The sequence below is a fragment of the Ctenopharyngodon idella genome, chromosome 8 (assembly GCF_019924925.1).
Source record: "Ctenopharyngodon idella isolate HZGC_01 chromosome 8, HZGC01, whole genome shotgun sequence".
Classification (NCBI taxonomy): Eukaryota; Metazoa; Chordata; class Actinopteri; order Cypriniformes; family Xenocyprididae; genus Ctenopharyngodon; species Ctenopharyngodon idella.
Window position 1 is genome coordinate 1,693,841 of NC_067227.1, and position 17,022 is coordinate 1,710,862.

Sequence of the window (17,022 nt, forward strand, 5' to 3'; positions counted from 1 at the left end):
TTTGAAATGATTTTAGTGTCCTATAACAAGTTGTTTGTTTCCTGTAGGTGAATTATTATAATGAGATGATGGGTTTATGGGAACCGCTGTTGGAGCCGCTGGACGATGAGGAAAAAGATGGCTTTCGACCGTGGACTCTGGCACTGAAGGTTACCTTTCATTTCAGGCCTAATCTGTTACTGAAAGAACTTTTCATGAGTTCATTTGATAAATAATATTACCTCTACAGATGAAGAAGAAACCAGTAACATATTCTGGGATATCTGATGAGGTGGACGGCAGTGTGCCTGATTACAAAACGGTCATCAGCCTCACGAGTAAAGACCAGCTTAACGTCACCCTCTCCAAGTGTGGCCTTCACATGCTCAGTAACCTAGGAACGGTATGAGATTGAGATGATTCCAGTGTGTGAAGATGGTTTCTATTACAGATAGAATAAATGGAGTTACAGATGAGTGGTTTCTTCTGTTTGCTTTGCAGGCTTTTGCAGAGGCCGCTAAACAGACTGCTGAGTGCTTTCAGACGGACCAGGCTCCGTTTGTGGTCAAGAATCACTTGGGTTTGGCAGTGTCGGTGCTGCACAGCGAAGTGTTTAGACCCGTTGGTAAAGAGTCTAAAAATCGTGTGGTGGAGCTCCAGGATGGGGAGAGCCTAAATATGCACTACACCCTCACCGCTGAGTCCAGTGACCAGTTCTCAGCCATGACCAGCCTCAGCGCCAAAAACTACATTCAGCCCAGTAAGACCCATAAAAACCTGTGACCTTTCTGAATATATATCACAAAATTACTAGATATATATATCCAAAAATGGGTTTTTCGCAGCAGTGCCATAGAAGAACCATTTTGGCTTCCACTAAGAACCTTTTAGTCAACAGTTCAGTAACAATTCTTTTCTTAGTGTAAACAACATTTTTCCACTCTAAAGAACCTTTTGTGCAATGGAAAAGTTCCATGGATGTGAAAGGTTCTTCATAGAACAATAGATGCCAATAAAGAACCTTTTTTTTGTTTAAAGATTATATATATTGCTAGACAAAAACTAGTCTGACATTCTTTTTGTTTTTCCTCTTCTCCAGCTCCGGTTGGCCACACTACCGCAAGCGTGATCCCACTGATCAAAACAGGACGGGGCATGTACAGCGTCATGCACCGTGACTCAGGTGTCACTCGCTTCTTTGTCTGTCAGATTTACACCGTCGAGGGGAGCAAATATGTCAAGATCCGCTCTCCTTTCCAGGTGGATGTTATTTAAAAACACACACACACAATCAGTCACATACAAAATGTAGACACCTATTCACAGCCTCAGATTTCTCTCATAATCAGAGCAGAAAAACAGAACAATCCGGCCTTCCCTTTTAAAAATCACATTATGCCTAGGCAGAATCTGTGAATTTATTTCAAAATTTCTGCTTTGATTTTGAGAAAAAATTCTATGCCATAATCTTATGAATAGCTGTTATCTACGATATTTAATAAATGAATAAATGTACATTTTATTTCATCATTGACAGGTATTGTTCATGATGTAATTGCTTTTTATTGATTTTTTTTTTTTTTTTTTTTTTTTTAGATTATCAATCACTTTTCGGTGCCAATCCGTGTTTACGAAGGATCTGAGTGTCTGGGCATCTCTCTGCCTACAGAGGAGTTCTGTGTGCCGCTCGGCTCTTACAGGTCAGTTACAGCACTGGACTATCAGCTCTGACTCACTGAAGTACACTGCAAAAAATACCTTCTAATGTCGGTGCTGATAGCCTTGTGGGCAGCGCGCCGACATGTAGGTACTTCAGGTGACCCGAGTTTGAGTTCCGGCTCGTGGACCTTTCCCGATCCTTTTCCCCTCTCTCTCTCTCCCAATTCGCTTCCTGTCAACTAACTGTCCTATCTCAATAAAAGGCAAAAACGGCAAAAATAAATCTTTAAAAAAAAAAAAAAAAAACCTTTTAATTCAGTATTTTTTTTCTTGTTGTTCAGGAAAAATACATTTACTTGAGAAGCAGTGTTGAGAATATACCTTTATTTAGTTTATAATAATAATGATATGTTATTTTTGTATTATTATTTTGTTTTTATTATTAATAAATAAACAATTAATTAATTATTATTAAGGCCAGGTGTTTACAATTTTTTTCTTCAAACCTTGTCCAGTTTTCACCAAATTTGATAAAGATAAAAACTAGCCTGTTTAAATCTAGGGATCAAATAGAGGAAGGAAAATATCTATGAAAAGCTAAAATATTAATATAATCTGTAGATTGAATCATTCCTTCATCCTGTATATGCCTCTTAAAGTGCCTCTATTACGTTTTTTCAGATATTACCTTTCATGTAGTGTGTAATGTAGCTGTTTGTGAATGTAAAAGGACTGCAAAGTTTTAAAGATCAAAGTGCAGATAAATGGAGTTATTGTCTCCTAAGAGAAAGAATCGATTCTGAACCTCCTGAAACGAGTCGTCAGTAATTCCAGTCTTACTTCCTGTATGAACTTATGGAGGTATTCAACAAATCTGTATAATGTCAGCCTATGGTCTTCACAACGTCAAGTCAAGTCACCTTTATTTATATAGCGCTTTATACAATACAGATTGTTTCAAAACAGCTTTACAGTGATAACAAGAAAAATAATGATATCTTTGCCCCACCCTCAAACACTGTAGTTGTAGCTGAGACTGGAAGAGTTTGGTTCATGTTGTCCACATGACGAGAAGATGCTGTTATAATGCACTGCGAATCCACTTTGAATCACTTTCAAAGGATGAGGACTCGCGCTGGGATTGATACGGTAAAACCGCTGCCATCGTTACTGTTCGTATCACTGTGGAAGATCCGGAGCAGAAATTCAGATATGATGATGGGCATTTGGTTTCCGACATGCGCTGTAAGCGGTCGACCAATCACAAAATACTGGCATATCTGACCAGAGTAGGCTCTCAGAAAGGAGGGGCTTAGAGAGACCAAATCCTTTATTGAACCATTTCAGACACTGAGAGAAAAGAGCTGATGCTGCAATGGATATTATGAGAAAAATGGTGGGGTTTTTGACATTGGATGCATGTAAACCTGTTGTAGGAGACTCCAAAACAAAATTGGGAGCCTTTAAAATAACATAATTGGGGCACTTTAAACCAACAATCTTTCCATTTTCAATTGTTTGCTGCTTGTTTTCAGAGCTGAACTGAGTCTGCAGCCTGTGATTGAAGGCGAGGAACAGTACGAGCGCTCCCAGGGTTTCACTTATAATGAGGTGATTCAGAAGCCTGGAGAGCGTCTAGAGAAAAACTGCCATCTTCATGGAGACAGCTCCCAGATGCTGAAGATCAACATGGTTCCTCTTCCAGATGCTGTGATGTCACATAGCACTGAGGAGGAGTTTGACAAGCCCATTGTTCTGCACCTGTGGCCCACCGTTCTCCTCCGCAACCTTCTGCCGTACCCCATCACCTTCAAGTTGAAGGTACAAGAGGTCTTATGTTCACTGAGTCAGACGTGTTGTAGTTTGGCCTGTCACAGTCATTTGCCGATATTACAGATGTTTTAATTCTTTAAGTATATATATATATATATGTTTTTTTTTTGTTTTTTTGTTTTTTTACAGTAGCAACGACTTTCTGAAATGAAAGAATATTATTTTCAGGCATGTAACAGGTATTAAATGTATAGTTCCATATTGTACATAACTGTTTTGTTTGCAGGGCAATGGAGATTTCCCCTCTACCTCACTAAAAGAGGGCCACTCCTCCCAGATCCACACAGCCATCATGGATTTCTCCACTCTGGAGTTGAGGCTGCTGGGATACCTGCAGCAGGACTGGGAGGCCCATTACAGTCTCAGCAGCGACCATGACGAGATCAGTTTCATCAAATTCCACTCGCTGGGATTGGATGAGGAGCCGGAGGTGAGGCCGGAGCTGGACATTGCTGTCCATGTTAAGAAGGAGGAGGGTCAAGCGGTGGTGGCCATCCACTCCCCTTACTGGATGGTGAATAAGACGGGCAGACTGTTACAGTACAAGGCAGATGATATTCATCGCAAACACCCGAAGGATTACGACATGCCCCTCCTCTTCTCCTTCAAACCACGCAACTTTCTGCAGAACAACAAGGTTTGAGAGAATGTCATCAAGCATGTAGTGAACATTCAGCTGTTTTATTGATGAATTATCTAACTTCTCATTCTGTTTACAGATTCGCTTGATGATTTCAGAAAGTGAATTATCAGACGATTTCTCTATCGACACCGTCGGGAGTTATGGTGACATCAAATGCAAAGGCAGACACAAGGATTACATGGTGACCGTTCTTTCATTATAGCCATCAATTTTTAATACATTAAAGTCTAAATGAAATCAAAATTGACCTTATTTACTTTCTTAATACATGTTCCTTGTCTTAGTCCTGGTGCAAGATTTTTTTCCCAAAAACAGTATGAGGAGGAGATAATCCACTTTTTAAGAACTTAATGGAAGAAATCACAACATTTAATAGGGCAGCTATAGGAAGGGAAACCCCACCCGATTAAATCGGCCAATCACTTTATTCATTTATTTTAATTATTGATTTTGTTTATATACAAAAATGTGCTTGTCCATTAACTTGAAAAAAAGAATATATATATATATATATATGTGTGTGTGTATATATATATGTGTGTGTGTGTGTGTGTACTTTTTTGAAGTTAATGGACAGTCACATTTGAGTATATAAACAATCTCAATAATTTAATCATTTATGTCATTTAAAACGAAAAAAATACAATACAAATATTTATACAATACAAAAATGTTAACAAAAAAGGAATCATGGAGATAGATGCAGTGTTGTTATTGTTAACTACGACTATTAAAATTGTTTTTGAAATAAATTAAAATATAAAAATTAAATGGAAAAACGTCATATCTGAAAATAGATATGATAAATAGATATGCTGCCTTGGCAACTAACTAAAATAAAAGTTCAAGTTGAAATAATAACATTACTTTTACTAAATCTGAAATAATAATAAATTAAAACTAAATAGAAATATAAAAAGCTAATAAAAATGACTAAAGCACATAACAAAATTTCTTTAAAATTACTTTAAAATTAAAATTAAAACAGAAAATATAAAAATAATATTCAAATTAAACATTAATAAATAATATAATAGTATATAAATAATTCTAAAATAACACTGGCTTGATCACCACTTTCACAATCTAATCAATTCCCAACGGATAAAGTCAAGTCCCATCCCCCCATCGAATCTTCAGTTTCACTCAGAAATATGTCAGATTACAAAATTAAAATGGGTTTCAAATGCCACGTTGACTTAAATTGAATATGTGTTGAGTGATGTCTGTTTTGATTATAGGTGGGAGTGAAGATTGATGCAACCAGCTTCAGTTTGACACGGTTAGTGACGTTCCTGCCTTTCTACATGCTGGTCAACAGAACCAAGCATGTGATTCATGTCTGTGAGGAGGGTCCAGAGAACTGGACAGAGGCGCGACCCGGACAGGTCAGGAGATAAAACTGACTATAACAGGAGAAATGTTTAATAATTCTCTGAACTGTGATATAGATCTGTCTGCTTCTTAGGCTGCTGTTCCATTCTGGCCAGAAAAAGACTCAAAGAAACTCAGAGTCAAAGTGGAGGGCTGCCAAGCATCGCCACGGTCCTTTGACTTCCACCAACCAGAGAACTGCCTCCTGCTGCACCTGGACAAAACTGTGAGTTAGTGTTTCCTACACAGACTGACATACACAAACACGCTCCCCCCCTCAGTTTATCCCTTTCTTGTTCCCTCTCGATTCTAGTTGGGTGGTATTATTGTGGACGTGAATCTGACAGAACATTCCGATGTGATCCGGTTCTCCGATTACCATGATGGTGCTGCTCCATTCCTCCTCATCAACCACACAAAGGACGAGGCGCTACAGTTCCATCAGAGGTGAGAGCCACAAAAACATGACAAGGCTTTTAGTCGCATATGCTTCCTAAATTTAACGTGTGCGACCTTAAAATATATTTGGGAGCATTTGTGCGAGTGCAAATAATTGTTGAGGTGCGACCTGTTTTCATTTCTCTACAATACTTTAGCTAATTACAGCACAGTATGTCCCTGCTGTGAGCTGCTGATACAGTGACCTGTAAACCGTTCTATCACACAACCAATTAAACTTCATCTATATGTTCTTAAGTTTAAAGCAGATTTTAGGTTGGTTAATATTAGCCATCAATCACTCCCTTTCACTGCGCTTCGTTGTCACGTGACAGGGAGCTAGCGTGCAAAATATAAAGAGCTGAAGAGAGAAGATGAAAAAAACCGTTACACACGACTCGACATTAACACTTAAGTTTTTATATTTAAAACATATGATACAGTTAAGCAACATTACAGAACCAAGAGTACAGTTTTCCTGAATATCCTGAATAAAGCACCACGATTGAAAATGTAACATTTCATACAACAGGTCAATGAACTGTAAAAAGTAGAAAAATTAAATCACTTACATATTAGATGCAATAGTGGCTGTTTTTGTTCTGTTTCAGCAGCAAAAATAGTTCCAAACAAAGATCACAGCAGAGTCATCGCACATTTCATGACAACACAATCGTGTTTTCTTTCATTACTGAATGATTCAGCATTTTGAACGAATCAGTTGAGTCAAAGAATCAATGACCTATTCATAAACAACTGTGTCATTATTGAATGAATCATCCGTTTGAACGAATCGTTTGAATGAATGACTCAATTACTCACTCATTAAGACGGTCACCTGCCGCCACCTACTGGCGGTTTAGTTTAATGTTTAAAAGTAATCATTCTTTCCAACATTTCTTATTTATTATTATACTATTATTACTATTATACTATTATATTATTTATTAAATTATATATTTACAACACAAAAATTCTATTTTTTTACAGACAAGCAACTTTTTTGTTTGGACAAGTGAATGACAAGGCTTTTTAGTTGTGGTGCTCCTAACTTTTTGAAGTTGGGAGCACCAGTGCTACCAAGTAAAAAAGTTAATTTCGAGCCCTGCATGATGTGCAAGATCAAAGGTCAAAGTATTCTAGAGTTTAAAGACAATGTATGGGACAACAATAAGGATGGTTCAGGGTCAGTTGATGGGACTGTTTTTGGCCCTGTTCGTCATGTACTGTATGTGTTTATATGCCTTGCATTTGCTTTTTATTGATGAATTGAACGTTGTAATTGTGAATTCTTCTGAGCGAAATGTGCCAAGGTTACAAAATTTTGCTGCATATTATGTAAACATGTTACATAAAATATAATTTAAGGCTGTTGATTTAACACATTAAAATTATGAACTCATTTAACGCATTTCAAGTTGATTGGTGCCAAAAATGAAGCAGATATATATCATGATATAGTTAAGAAATATCACACTTAATTCTTGAATGAATCAGCCATTCGAATGAATCGAAGGAATGAAAGACTCAATGGGCCCTATCATACACCCGACGCAATGCGACGCCAGATGCTACAAAAGTGTTTTTTTGCTAGTTTCAGCCCGACACAGTTATTATTTTCACATCCTGTTCCACATTGTTTAAATGGCAAATGCACTCGTGCTCAGGCACATTGTTGGCGCATTTCTATTTTAAGGCAACTGAAAACGACTGCGCCATTGACCAAAAAAAACCTGGTCTAAAGTCAATGGCGCAGTATTTTTTTTGTTATTTAAAGAGCGTGTTAGTAATATGCGCCTAACTGGCTTTTAAAGGGAATGGGAGATGAGACTCTGATTGGTTTATTGCACGTTATGCCCAAAACACACTCATGACTCATTAAGAGAATAGGTACAACCCTTTTAGACCATGCGCCTGTCGCGCCGACCATTTTTTCCGTCGTTAAACTAGCAAAAGTGGATTCGGACATGCCCTAAGTGCACCTGCGCCATGTGCTTCAGACCATGCGCTTGCATCGTTAAAATAGGGCCCAATGACTTACTCATTTAGACATTTACCTCCACCTACTGGCAGTTTTAGTTTACTATCATTTTATTAATAAAAATTATTTCATGTTTCCATATTAATAAAAAACCCCATTAAAGGTATAGTTCACCCAAAAATTAGAATTCTGTCTTCATTTATTCACCCTCATGGGTGTTGAAGCCTAAAAGTTTGTGTAATAAATTCTGTGTTGAATCAAATAAAATATATTTTTTTTAACTTTTACTTTTTGTAATGTCTATTTGATGCTTTTCTCATTTAACACAATAATGACTTTAAATGATCTTTTAGGGGCAATTTCTCAGCCAAATTTGATGTGCTATTAATTTGTGATTAATTAATCGCCACATCATTTAATTAATTAGATTAAAAATTTTGATCGCTTGACAGCCCTAAATATAATACAATACAATACAATTATAATATATTTCATGCATGGGCAAGGAAAAATAATATATCAATAAATAATAAATCCCACTATATATTATTTCTAGCTAAATGTTCACTTTAATGGAGGATAAAATAAAATAAAATGAAGAAATCAATTATCCATGTTATATTCAAAAATTAAAAAATAAGTAGGCATTTATTTAATTTGTGTAAATATATTTAAATTAAAAGAAGATCAATGTTTTTAAATGCAACATTTAAATTATATTTTTGCTCTTTTTTTATCCATTTGCAAAACGAGTTAAAAGTGCCAAAGCACAGATGGGAAGGTTTTTTATTTTCATACTTGTTTGAATCTATTGTTAATGCAGTGAAAATGAAGCACAAACTTTCGTTCACTGAAACTTTACACTACAGTCTGTATGAATTTTTTAATCGCTTTAATTGTCTGTTTTGTTTGGTCTTTATGTTTCTTTCCCTTGTAGCGTCAAGAAGCGGAAATGTTCTACTTGGGTTCAGAATGAGATGCTGGATCTCTCTTTATCACTGGGGGAAGAGACTGTGTCCCTCTGGTACACAAACACTCTTACAGACAAAGTGATGTTGGCTGACACGCATGAAACAGTATTTCTTTTCCTTGCGATCTCACGCAGGATCTGGTGAAGGGAGCCGCGCGACTCCTCAAAAAACACTTGATATGAATGCAGTTTTCTTCTTTAACTCATTTTCCTTCCATAGCTTTTAAGGTTGGAGTCTGAACTGAACTTTACGCTTATCTTTTCTCTCTTCTGATGATTTTATTTTTGTCTTTTAAACCTTGTGGACAGAAAAAGGAAATTGGCCAACTTGCTTCCTGTTTCTGTACTTACAGCTTCATTTCCATTTACTAACAACTGAACTCGGTTTTCAGATGAGATGTACAGAGCATGAATATTTTTCCTTTTTTCCCTCATTGGACACTTATTGTGACTTTGGCTGCTGTTAAAGGGAAGTGTAACTGCCTGTGCTGTATATGAAGTGTAAATTATTCTTGGACATTATCTTGTCAATACTATGGGCCTGTTATTTCTGAGGTTTCTATATAACAAACACCTGTGAGCGCCTGACTGCTGTGGCTGCATTGCCGTCATGATTTCAACTTTATCTCTCAAATTATAAAGTGTAACTTGTGAAAGTGTCTCACTTTCATATAGTCTAAACAAACTTAAACTCTGTTGCACAAAAAAAAAAGAAATTATTTTTCTTTTTTTTTTTTTTTTTTTGCAGTACACACTACCGTTCAAAATTTGGGTTCTGTAAAATGTTTTTTTTAAAGAAGCCTCTTCTGTTCACCAAGGCTGCATTTATTTGACCAAAAATACAGTAAAAATAGTAATATTGTGAAATATTATTACCATTAAAAAGAACTGTTTTCTATTAGAATATATTGTAAAATTTAATTTATTCCTGTGATCAAAGCTGAATTTTCAGCATCATTACTCCAGTATTCAGTGTCACATGATCCTTCAGAAATCAATCTAATATGATGATTTGATGTTGAAAACAGTTACAATATTTTTGTGGAAACCGTGATACATTTTATTTTTCAGGATTATTTGATGAATAGAAAGTTCAAAAGAACAGAATTTATTTGAAATCATAATCTTTTGTAACATTATAAATGTCTTTACTGTCACTTTTAATTAATTGAATCCATTCTTGCTGAATAAAAAGTATTAATTTGCTATAAAAAACAAAATTATACCCCAAACCTTTGGGCGGTTGTGTTTTCACGTTTCATTGTGATTTTCATTTTTATTGTTTTGTTGAGCTTTGTTGCAATTTTTGGGATGTTTTTGTGTGATGTTTGGTCATGTGGAAGTCTGAACTAATAGTGTCATTCTGGCAGCTCTCAGGCAGAAATCGATGAGCTGGGTCCAGGTCAGGCGGTCTACTACACTTGGGCTGAACCCACCGGCTCAAGAATCCTGAGCTGGAAATGGGGCAAGTTCAAAGGAGAGCTGAAGAGTGAAGAGGTGAGAAATATCAAAACTAGGTTTGAAAATTGATTACAATATTAAAGGATTAGTTGACTTCAGAATTCAAATTTCCTGATAATTTACTCACCCCCATGTCATCCAAGATGTTCATGTCTTTCTTTCTTCAGTCGAAAAGAAATGAAGGTTTTTGATGAAAATATTCCAGGATTTTTCTCCATATAGTGGACTTCACTGGGGTTCAACAGGTTGAAGGTCCAAATGTCAGTTTCAGTGCAGCTTCAAAGAGCTCTACATGATCCCAGACGAGGAATAAGGGTCTTATCTAGCAAAACGGTCATTTTCTAAAAAAATAAATAAAAATGACATACTTTTTAACCACAAATGCTCGTCTTGCACTGCTCTGCGATGCGCCACACATTACGTGATCACGTTGGAAAGGTCATGCGTGATGTAGGTGGAAGTACCGTGGTAGGGTGAAAAACTCCATCTCATTTTCTCCTCTAGCTTCCGTCATCGTCCAACATTGCGTAATGCATGAAATCGTGGACGCACATCGCAGAGCAGTGCAAGATAAGCATTTGTGGTTAGAAAGTATATAAATTTTTATTTATTTTAGAAAATGACCGATAGTTTCTCTAGATAAGACTCTTATTCCTCGTCTGGGATCATGTAGAGCTCTTTGAAGCTGCACTGAAACTGACATTTGGACCTTCAACCCGTTGAACCCCAGTGAAGTCCACTATATGGAGAAAAATCCTGGAATGTTTTCCTCAAAAAACTGAATTTATTTTCGACTGAAGAAAGACATAAACATCTTGGATGACATGGGGGTGAGTAAATTATCAGGAAATTTTCATTCTGAAGTGAACTAATCCTTTAACAGTTTCCCCCCACACTTTATGGACTTGTGAAGCTGAATGCGTGTCTGAGTCTCTGTTTTCGTTTGTTCTATAGGACCAGTTGTTGGATGTGAACAAGGAGGGAAAGCTTTTCGTCATCTCATTTTATGAAGGCCTCCAACGTGTGGCACTTTTCACCACAGAGCAGTGTGTCTACAAGAAGATTTGTGAGAACGAGAAAATTGAGCTGGCTGAACAGGAAATCAGCATCTCGTTACAGAACATGGGCATTTCACTGGTCAACAACACAACCAGCCAAGAAGTGGCCTTCATTGGCATCACCAGGTACTGCTGGGTGTCAAAAGTGTTATTGTTCAGCTGAACTTATTGTTAAGCATTTTTAGGGCCCTTTCAGACCAAGAACAATAACTATAAAGATAAATATAATGATAACTATAGTAACGTCCACACCAACCCTTATGGGAAAAAAAGTGCACTTAATTGTATTGAATGTGAACTTGTACTGTACTTCAAATCTTAAATTATATATTTAAAAAAAAACTGTACTTGCAGATAATATATTACTGAAATAAAATGCCACTTAAGTGTACTGACTATGTTTCTTACACTTAAGTACACTATATTAAAAATTCAATAGAAATGGCATTAAAATATATTTTAGTTAACCATAAATGCTTGTCGGTACATTCGGCAGTACACATTAACCATATTTTGAAGACAATTAAGAAATTACATATAAAGATGTGCTGAAGTCCTACTTAAGTAGGTCAAGAAAAAAGTTAATTTAATATAAATAACATGCAGTTAAGTGTCCAAAAACATTACATTCAGTTCGCTCTAAAGTATATTCTTTTAAAGATATTATTTATGTAATAAGTATTCTTTTTAAAAGTGTACTGAAGTGTACTTCTTTTTTGCAAAGTAATGCACAAAACCATTTTGTTTATTATAAGCGCTCTGCAATTTTGTTGTCTGCCACTTTATGTGCTCAAGCTTTTTAAAGTCAGGTGGATTCTGATTGGCTGTCAGTGTTTTTATCAGCTCATCAGATATTCATCAGCCGGAAAGAAAAACCTTCTGAAAGTGATTTCAATGATATCGTTCCTATGTGCTGTTATCGTTGTAGTTGTGGTGTCGACTGTTATTCTCATAGGATTAGAAAGACTATTAACTTTATAGTTACAGTTTTACTTATCATCCTTGGTGTGAATGGCCCTTTAAGATGGTGTTGGTAAGAGCAAAAGATATTTTGCTTACAGAAATGAATCAAGTTAACTTTATTTATGTGTGTCGATCAGTTCTGATGTGGTGTGGGAAACAAAGCCTAAGAAGCGCAGCCGGTGGAAGGTTTTGAGTGTTAAAGAGGCTGCAATGTTGGAACAGCGCTACAAAGATTATATGGAGCTCAGTCCAGTGGACAGCACCATCATTGACCTAGAGAACGACTACCAGGTTAGTGCATATAGGAACCAATTTACAGCCGTACAGACAAGACGTCTTATTTTAAAATGGTTGTCATCATTAGAATTAAACTGTGTTTTTGCTACTGTACCTTTAAGGCCTCTACATGTAAATGACCTCTGTTATGATTGGATCCTTTTTAGGATCAAGGCTGAAATGTACCGGCCACTATTTGGCATGTTTTAAATAAGGGTCAATATGTTTTTCAGTTTAGCAGATAAGTGCCAAAAGTGGGTTTTAGACACATTTGTGAAAAATACTATAGTATGACTGATTATGTTTACATTTAGCAGACGCTTTTATCTAAAGCGACTTACAAAAGAGGAGAAATGTTTATCCAACAAAAGGGAAACAATAGAATAGCTGCTAAGACAATTCTCACTTAGTTTAGCACCGTGCTCGCAGCAAAGATATTTTTTTAAAGAAGGTGAAGGCAGTGTGTTAGTGTTAATGAGTCAAGTGTTCACAAAAGAGATGTGCCTTTAGCTGTTCCTTGAAAATGATGCTCGGGTGGATTTAGGCAGGTCATTCCACCAGCAGGGAAAAGTCAAGGTAAAGGTCTGTGATAGTGACTTGTGGCTCTTTGGGATGGCACAACGAGGCGGTGTTCACCCGCAGAACACAATGAGGTCACATAAACCTGTAGTAGTGAGTTTAGGTATTGGGGTGCAGAGCCATTGGTTGTTCTGTAAGCAAGTGTCAATACCTTAAATTTAATGCGAGCAGCAACTGGCAGCCAATGCGATTTTGTTGAGGAGAGGCGTGACGTGCTCTCTTTGGGCATTGCAAATAGTCTAGCTTGGATAAACAAGAGCTTGGACAAGGAGTTGTGTAGCATGCTCTGATAGGTATGGCCCGATCTTCCTAACGTTGTACAGGCAAATCTGCACTATTGGGCAGTCCTAGCATTGTGGTCCATGAAGCTCAACTAATCATCAGTTAAAACTCCAAGATTCCTGGCTGTCCTGGAAGGTGTGATTGTTGACGAGACTAGCTGAATGATGAAGTTGTGATTAAAGGGTTAGTTCACCCAAAAATGAAAATTGTCATTCATGTCGTGTCATGTCGTTCTACACCAGTAAGACCTTCATTCATCTTCAGAACACAAATTAAGATATTTTTGATGAAATCTGATGGCTCAGTGAGGCCTCCGTTGCCAGCAATGTCACCGAACCTCTCAAGATCCAGAAAGGCACACAAAACATATTTAAAACAGTTCATGTGACTACAGTGGTTCTACCTTAATATTATAAAGCGACGAGAATACTTTTTGTGCGCCAAAATAACGACTTTTCAACAATATCTAGTGATGGCCAATTTTAAAAAAAACTGCTTCATGAAGCTTAACAACTCATTTGTTTTGAATCAGTTGTTCGGAGCGCCAAAACCATGTGATTTCAGCATCTTGATACGCGATCCGAATCACTGATTCGAAACAAAAGATTTGTTAAGATTCGAAGCAGTGTTTTGAAATCAGTCATCACTAGATATTGTTGAAAAGTCGTTATTTTGTTTTTTTGGTGCACAAAATTATTCTCGTCACTTTATAATATTAAAGGTTGAACCACTGTACTCACATGAACTGTTTTAAATATGTTTTGAGTACCTTTCTGGATCTTGAGAGGCCTCACTGAGCCATCGGATTTTATCAAAAATATCTTAATTTGTGTTCCGAAGATGAACGAAGGTCTCTTGCAGGTGTAGAACGACATGAGGGTGAGTAATAAATGACATTATTTTCATTTGGTGAACTGACCCTTTAAGTGTTGTTCGCACAAGCAGTTCTGTCTTAGCAAGATTGAGTTGAAGGTGGTGGTCCTTCATCCAGCAAGACATGTTTGCCAGGCAGGCTGATATCCATGCAGCTACCATCGGATCATCCTTCTGGAATGAGAGGTAGAGTTGTGTGTCATCAGCATAGTTGTGATTTAAAAAAGTGCTTGAATGAACAATCCTAGTGATGACATGTAGATCGAGAAGAGAAATGGTCCAAGCACGGAGCCCTGAGGCACTCCGGTAGTTAGTTGGTGAGAGTTAGACAGCTCTCTCCTCTAAGAAATCCTGAAAGATCTACTTGAGAGGTAAGACTTGAAAAATTGGAATGCGGTTCCTGAGACGCTCTTTGTCATGAGGGTTGAGAGGAGCATCTGGGGCTTTATAGTGTCGAAAACAGCAGACAGATTCCGCAGATGATTTGGAAGATTAGATGTTGCAAAGAATCAAGAAGTTGCTATCTAACGTGTAAATCTGTTTATTTTACAGATTATTTTTTTCAGATTGATTCATTTTCAAATTATTAATTTCTATTTAATATAAATATTGCATTTTGCTTATAGTTTTGTTATACATGTATTATTTACTGTCTTTAAATTAAAGTGTTTGTATAATGGCCATTATATCAGTCATCGGCCACCTTGCATTTAAAGATGCCAGCATTCATATGTGTTTTAATCTGTCTCTGGCTGTACCGTATGTCCATCAGGTGTTGTTTGCTGCAAATGGGGTGGACATGAGGATAATGCAGCCCTTTGATGCTCCTCTCAGGAGGAACTTCCTGCCAGCACTAAAGGTGGAGTACAGTGTCTCCACCCGTCAAAAAACCTACAGAGTCCAGATCAACAGGATTCAGGTCTGTTTCACACCCACTGAAGCAATCGGCACAGTTTAGGGCTGCGTTTCCCAAAAGCATTGTGAGCTAAGTTGATCGTGAAGACCATAGCTCACGATGCTTTTGGGAAATACAGCCCTAAACTGTCATTTATCTGACCTTTTCATACAGTATATAACACACAAGTTCATATATTTATCATGGTCAATGCACAAAATATTATCGAGAGACATAAAATGCCCCTGTTCACTGATCAGATCCAAAACCAGTTGCCTGGAGCCATCTTCCCATTTGTGTTCTACCCCGTCAAACCGCCCAAGTCAGTCAGCATGGACTCAGGTCAGTTGATCCACAGCCTTGAGAGGAAGAGCAATGCAAATTCATATGTGAATTTTTATTTATTTTCTATTTTTTAATTTAATTATTTATATTTTTATTGTGGATCCAACCAATCTGGCATTGTTACAGTAAAGTTTGTTACATATTAATTTTTGTTTCTTTTCTTTATTAAAGAGCCGAAACCGCTCGCTGATGTCAGCATCATCACCAGAGCAGCCGGACACTCAGACATACTGCGCATCAAGTGCGTCTCCTCCTCCTACAATCTCTCCTCTGTTTCATTCCTCAAACAAATGGCAAAACATGTTTCATTTTTGCCCCTACAGGTATTTTAAAGTGTTGATTCAGGAGATGGACCTGCGGATGGATCTCGGGTTCCTCTATGCCATACTTGAGCTCCTCACTGCCGAACATGCCAGTGCTGTCACATCTGAACAGGAGGTAATGCTCCTATAAAATCTTAGAAGTGATCAATATGATGTCCTCTGAATGGGCGGCAAATCCATTAATTAGTCATACACCTCACAGGAACAGCTTTCCCCCATTGAGAGATTTAAAGCTTGCCATTTTTTCTGACTTTAAATGTTGCGGTTTTAATTAGGACCCTTCTCTATTGATGCTTTTCAGTACTAAACAATATATTTATAATTGACGTTTCCCTCTTCTTCATCCACGCTGTCTTTGATTACATTTTTAGATTACATACACTACCTTTCAAAACGCATTATGTCTTTTGATTTTTGATATCTCGAACGGTTTTGCTGTGGCGAGGCAACAAATTTATGGTGAGAAAAGGGAAACAGGAAGCGTGTTATAACTTCGGCATACATTGACTGATTTGGATGAAACTTCAGCTGTTTGTTCGTTGTCGGAGGCTGATCACATGGATGTGACCATTGTGAGTCAAAGTCATAGCGCCACCAACTGGCAGCAGGAAGTGTGTCAATTTCAAATCTCCCTCTCATTTTTATTTGATTCACTTTAAACTTCATCAGTATAATGTCAAAACACAGCAGATGTAGACCTGTGAAAGGATTCTTGATGTGTTAAATACTCTAGCCATGGCAACGCATCAAACTTTAATAATATTCTTGGGTGTTTTTGAGGCTCTTATCATGCTTCAAATTACATGAAACTCGACACACTCATCAGAGTGATCAGCCAGTAGACATGGGCAAAGCCTTAGAAACAGGATTGGAGAGGGAGCTCTGTAGCGCCTCCTTTTGACAAAAGTGGGGGGGTTAGTTTTACCTACAGTCATCAAACTCGGTACATATATTGTGCTCACCGACAACTTTCTAATTTACAGTCATTAGCTCCGACCAACAGAAAGTCAGATATTTAAGTTTGAATGTGAATTTTTAACTCCTCCTCTTACTGGGTTCATACGATTCACACCAAACTTTCTGAACATGG

At 37.2% G+C, this 17,022-nt stretch overlaps 1 protein-coding gene across 2 annotated transcripts in view; it reads left to right on the forward strand.

Moving 5' to 3' along the window:
- Positions 1 to 17,022, forward strand: part of vps13a (vacuolar protein sorting 13 homolog A) — a 70,401-nt gene that overhangs the window by 36,667 nt on the left and 16,712 nt on the right. Inside the window, exons 41-59 of one of the 2 annotated variants that reach the window (XM_051902399.1) lie at positions 48 to 149; positions 230 to 382; positions 481 to 739; positions 1,079 to 1,239; positions 1,576 to 1,679; positions 3,174 to 3,459; positions 3,698 to 4,108; positions 4,191 to 4,295; positions 5,356 to 5,502; positions 5,583 to 5,714; positions 5,802 to 5,935; positions 8,845 to 8,931; positions 10,248 to 10,374; positions 11,293 to 11,522; positions 12,497 to 12,650; positions 15,142 to 15,288; positions 15,525 to 15,606; positions 15,781 to 15,850; positions 15,933 to 16,047. In XM_051902399.1, the coding sequence (XP_051758359.1) occupies positions 48 to 149; positions 230 to 382; positions 481 to 739; positions 1,079 to 1,239; positions 1,576 to 1,679; positions 3,174 to 3,459; positions 3,698 to 4,108; positions 4,191 to 4,295; positions 5,356 to 5,502; positions 5,583 to 5,714; positions 5,802 to 5,935; positions 8,845 to 8,931; positions 10,248 to 10,374; positions 11,293 to 11,522; positions 12,497 to 12,650; positions 15,142 to 15,288; positions 15,525 to 15,606; positions 15,781 to 15,850; positions 15,933 to 16,047 (3,006 nt within the window). The remainder of the gene's footprint in view (positions 1 to 47; positions 150 to 229; positions 383 to 480; positions 740 to 1,078; positions 1,240 to 1,575; positions 1,680 to 3,173; positions 3,460 to 3,697; positions 4,109 to 4,190; positions 4,296 to 5,355; positions 5,503 to 5,582; positions 5,715 to 5,801; positions 5,936 to 8,844; positions 8,932 to 10,247; positions 10,375 to 11,292; positions 11,523 to 12,496; positions 12,651 to 15,141; positions 15,289 to 15,524; positions 15,607 to 15,780; positions 15,851 to 15,932; positions 16,048 to 17,022) is intronic. The other variant, XM_051902401.1, reaches the window with a different exon arrangement.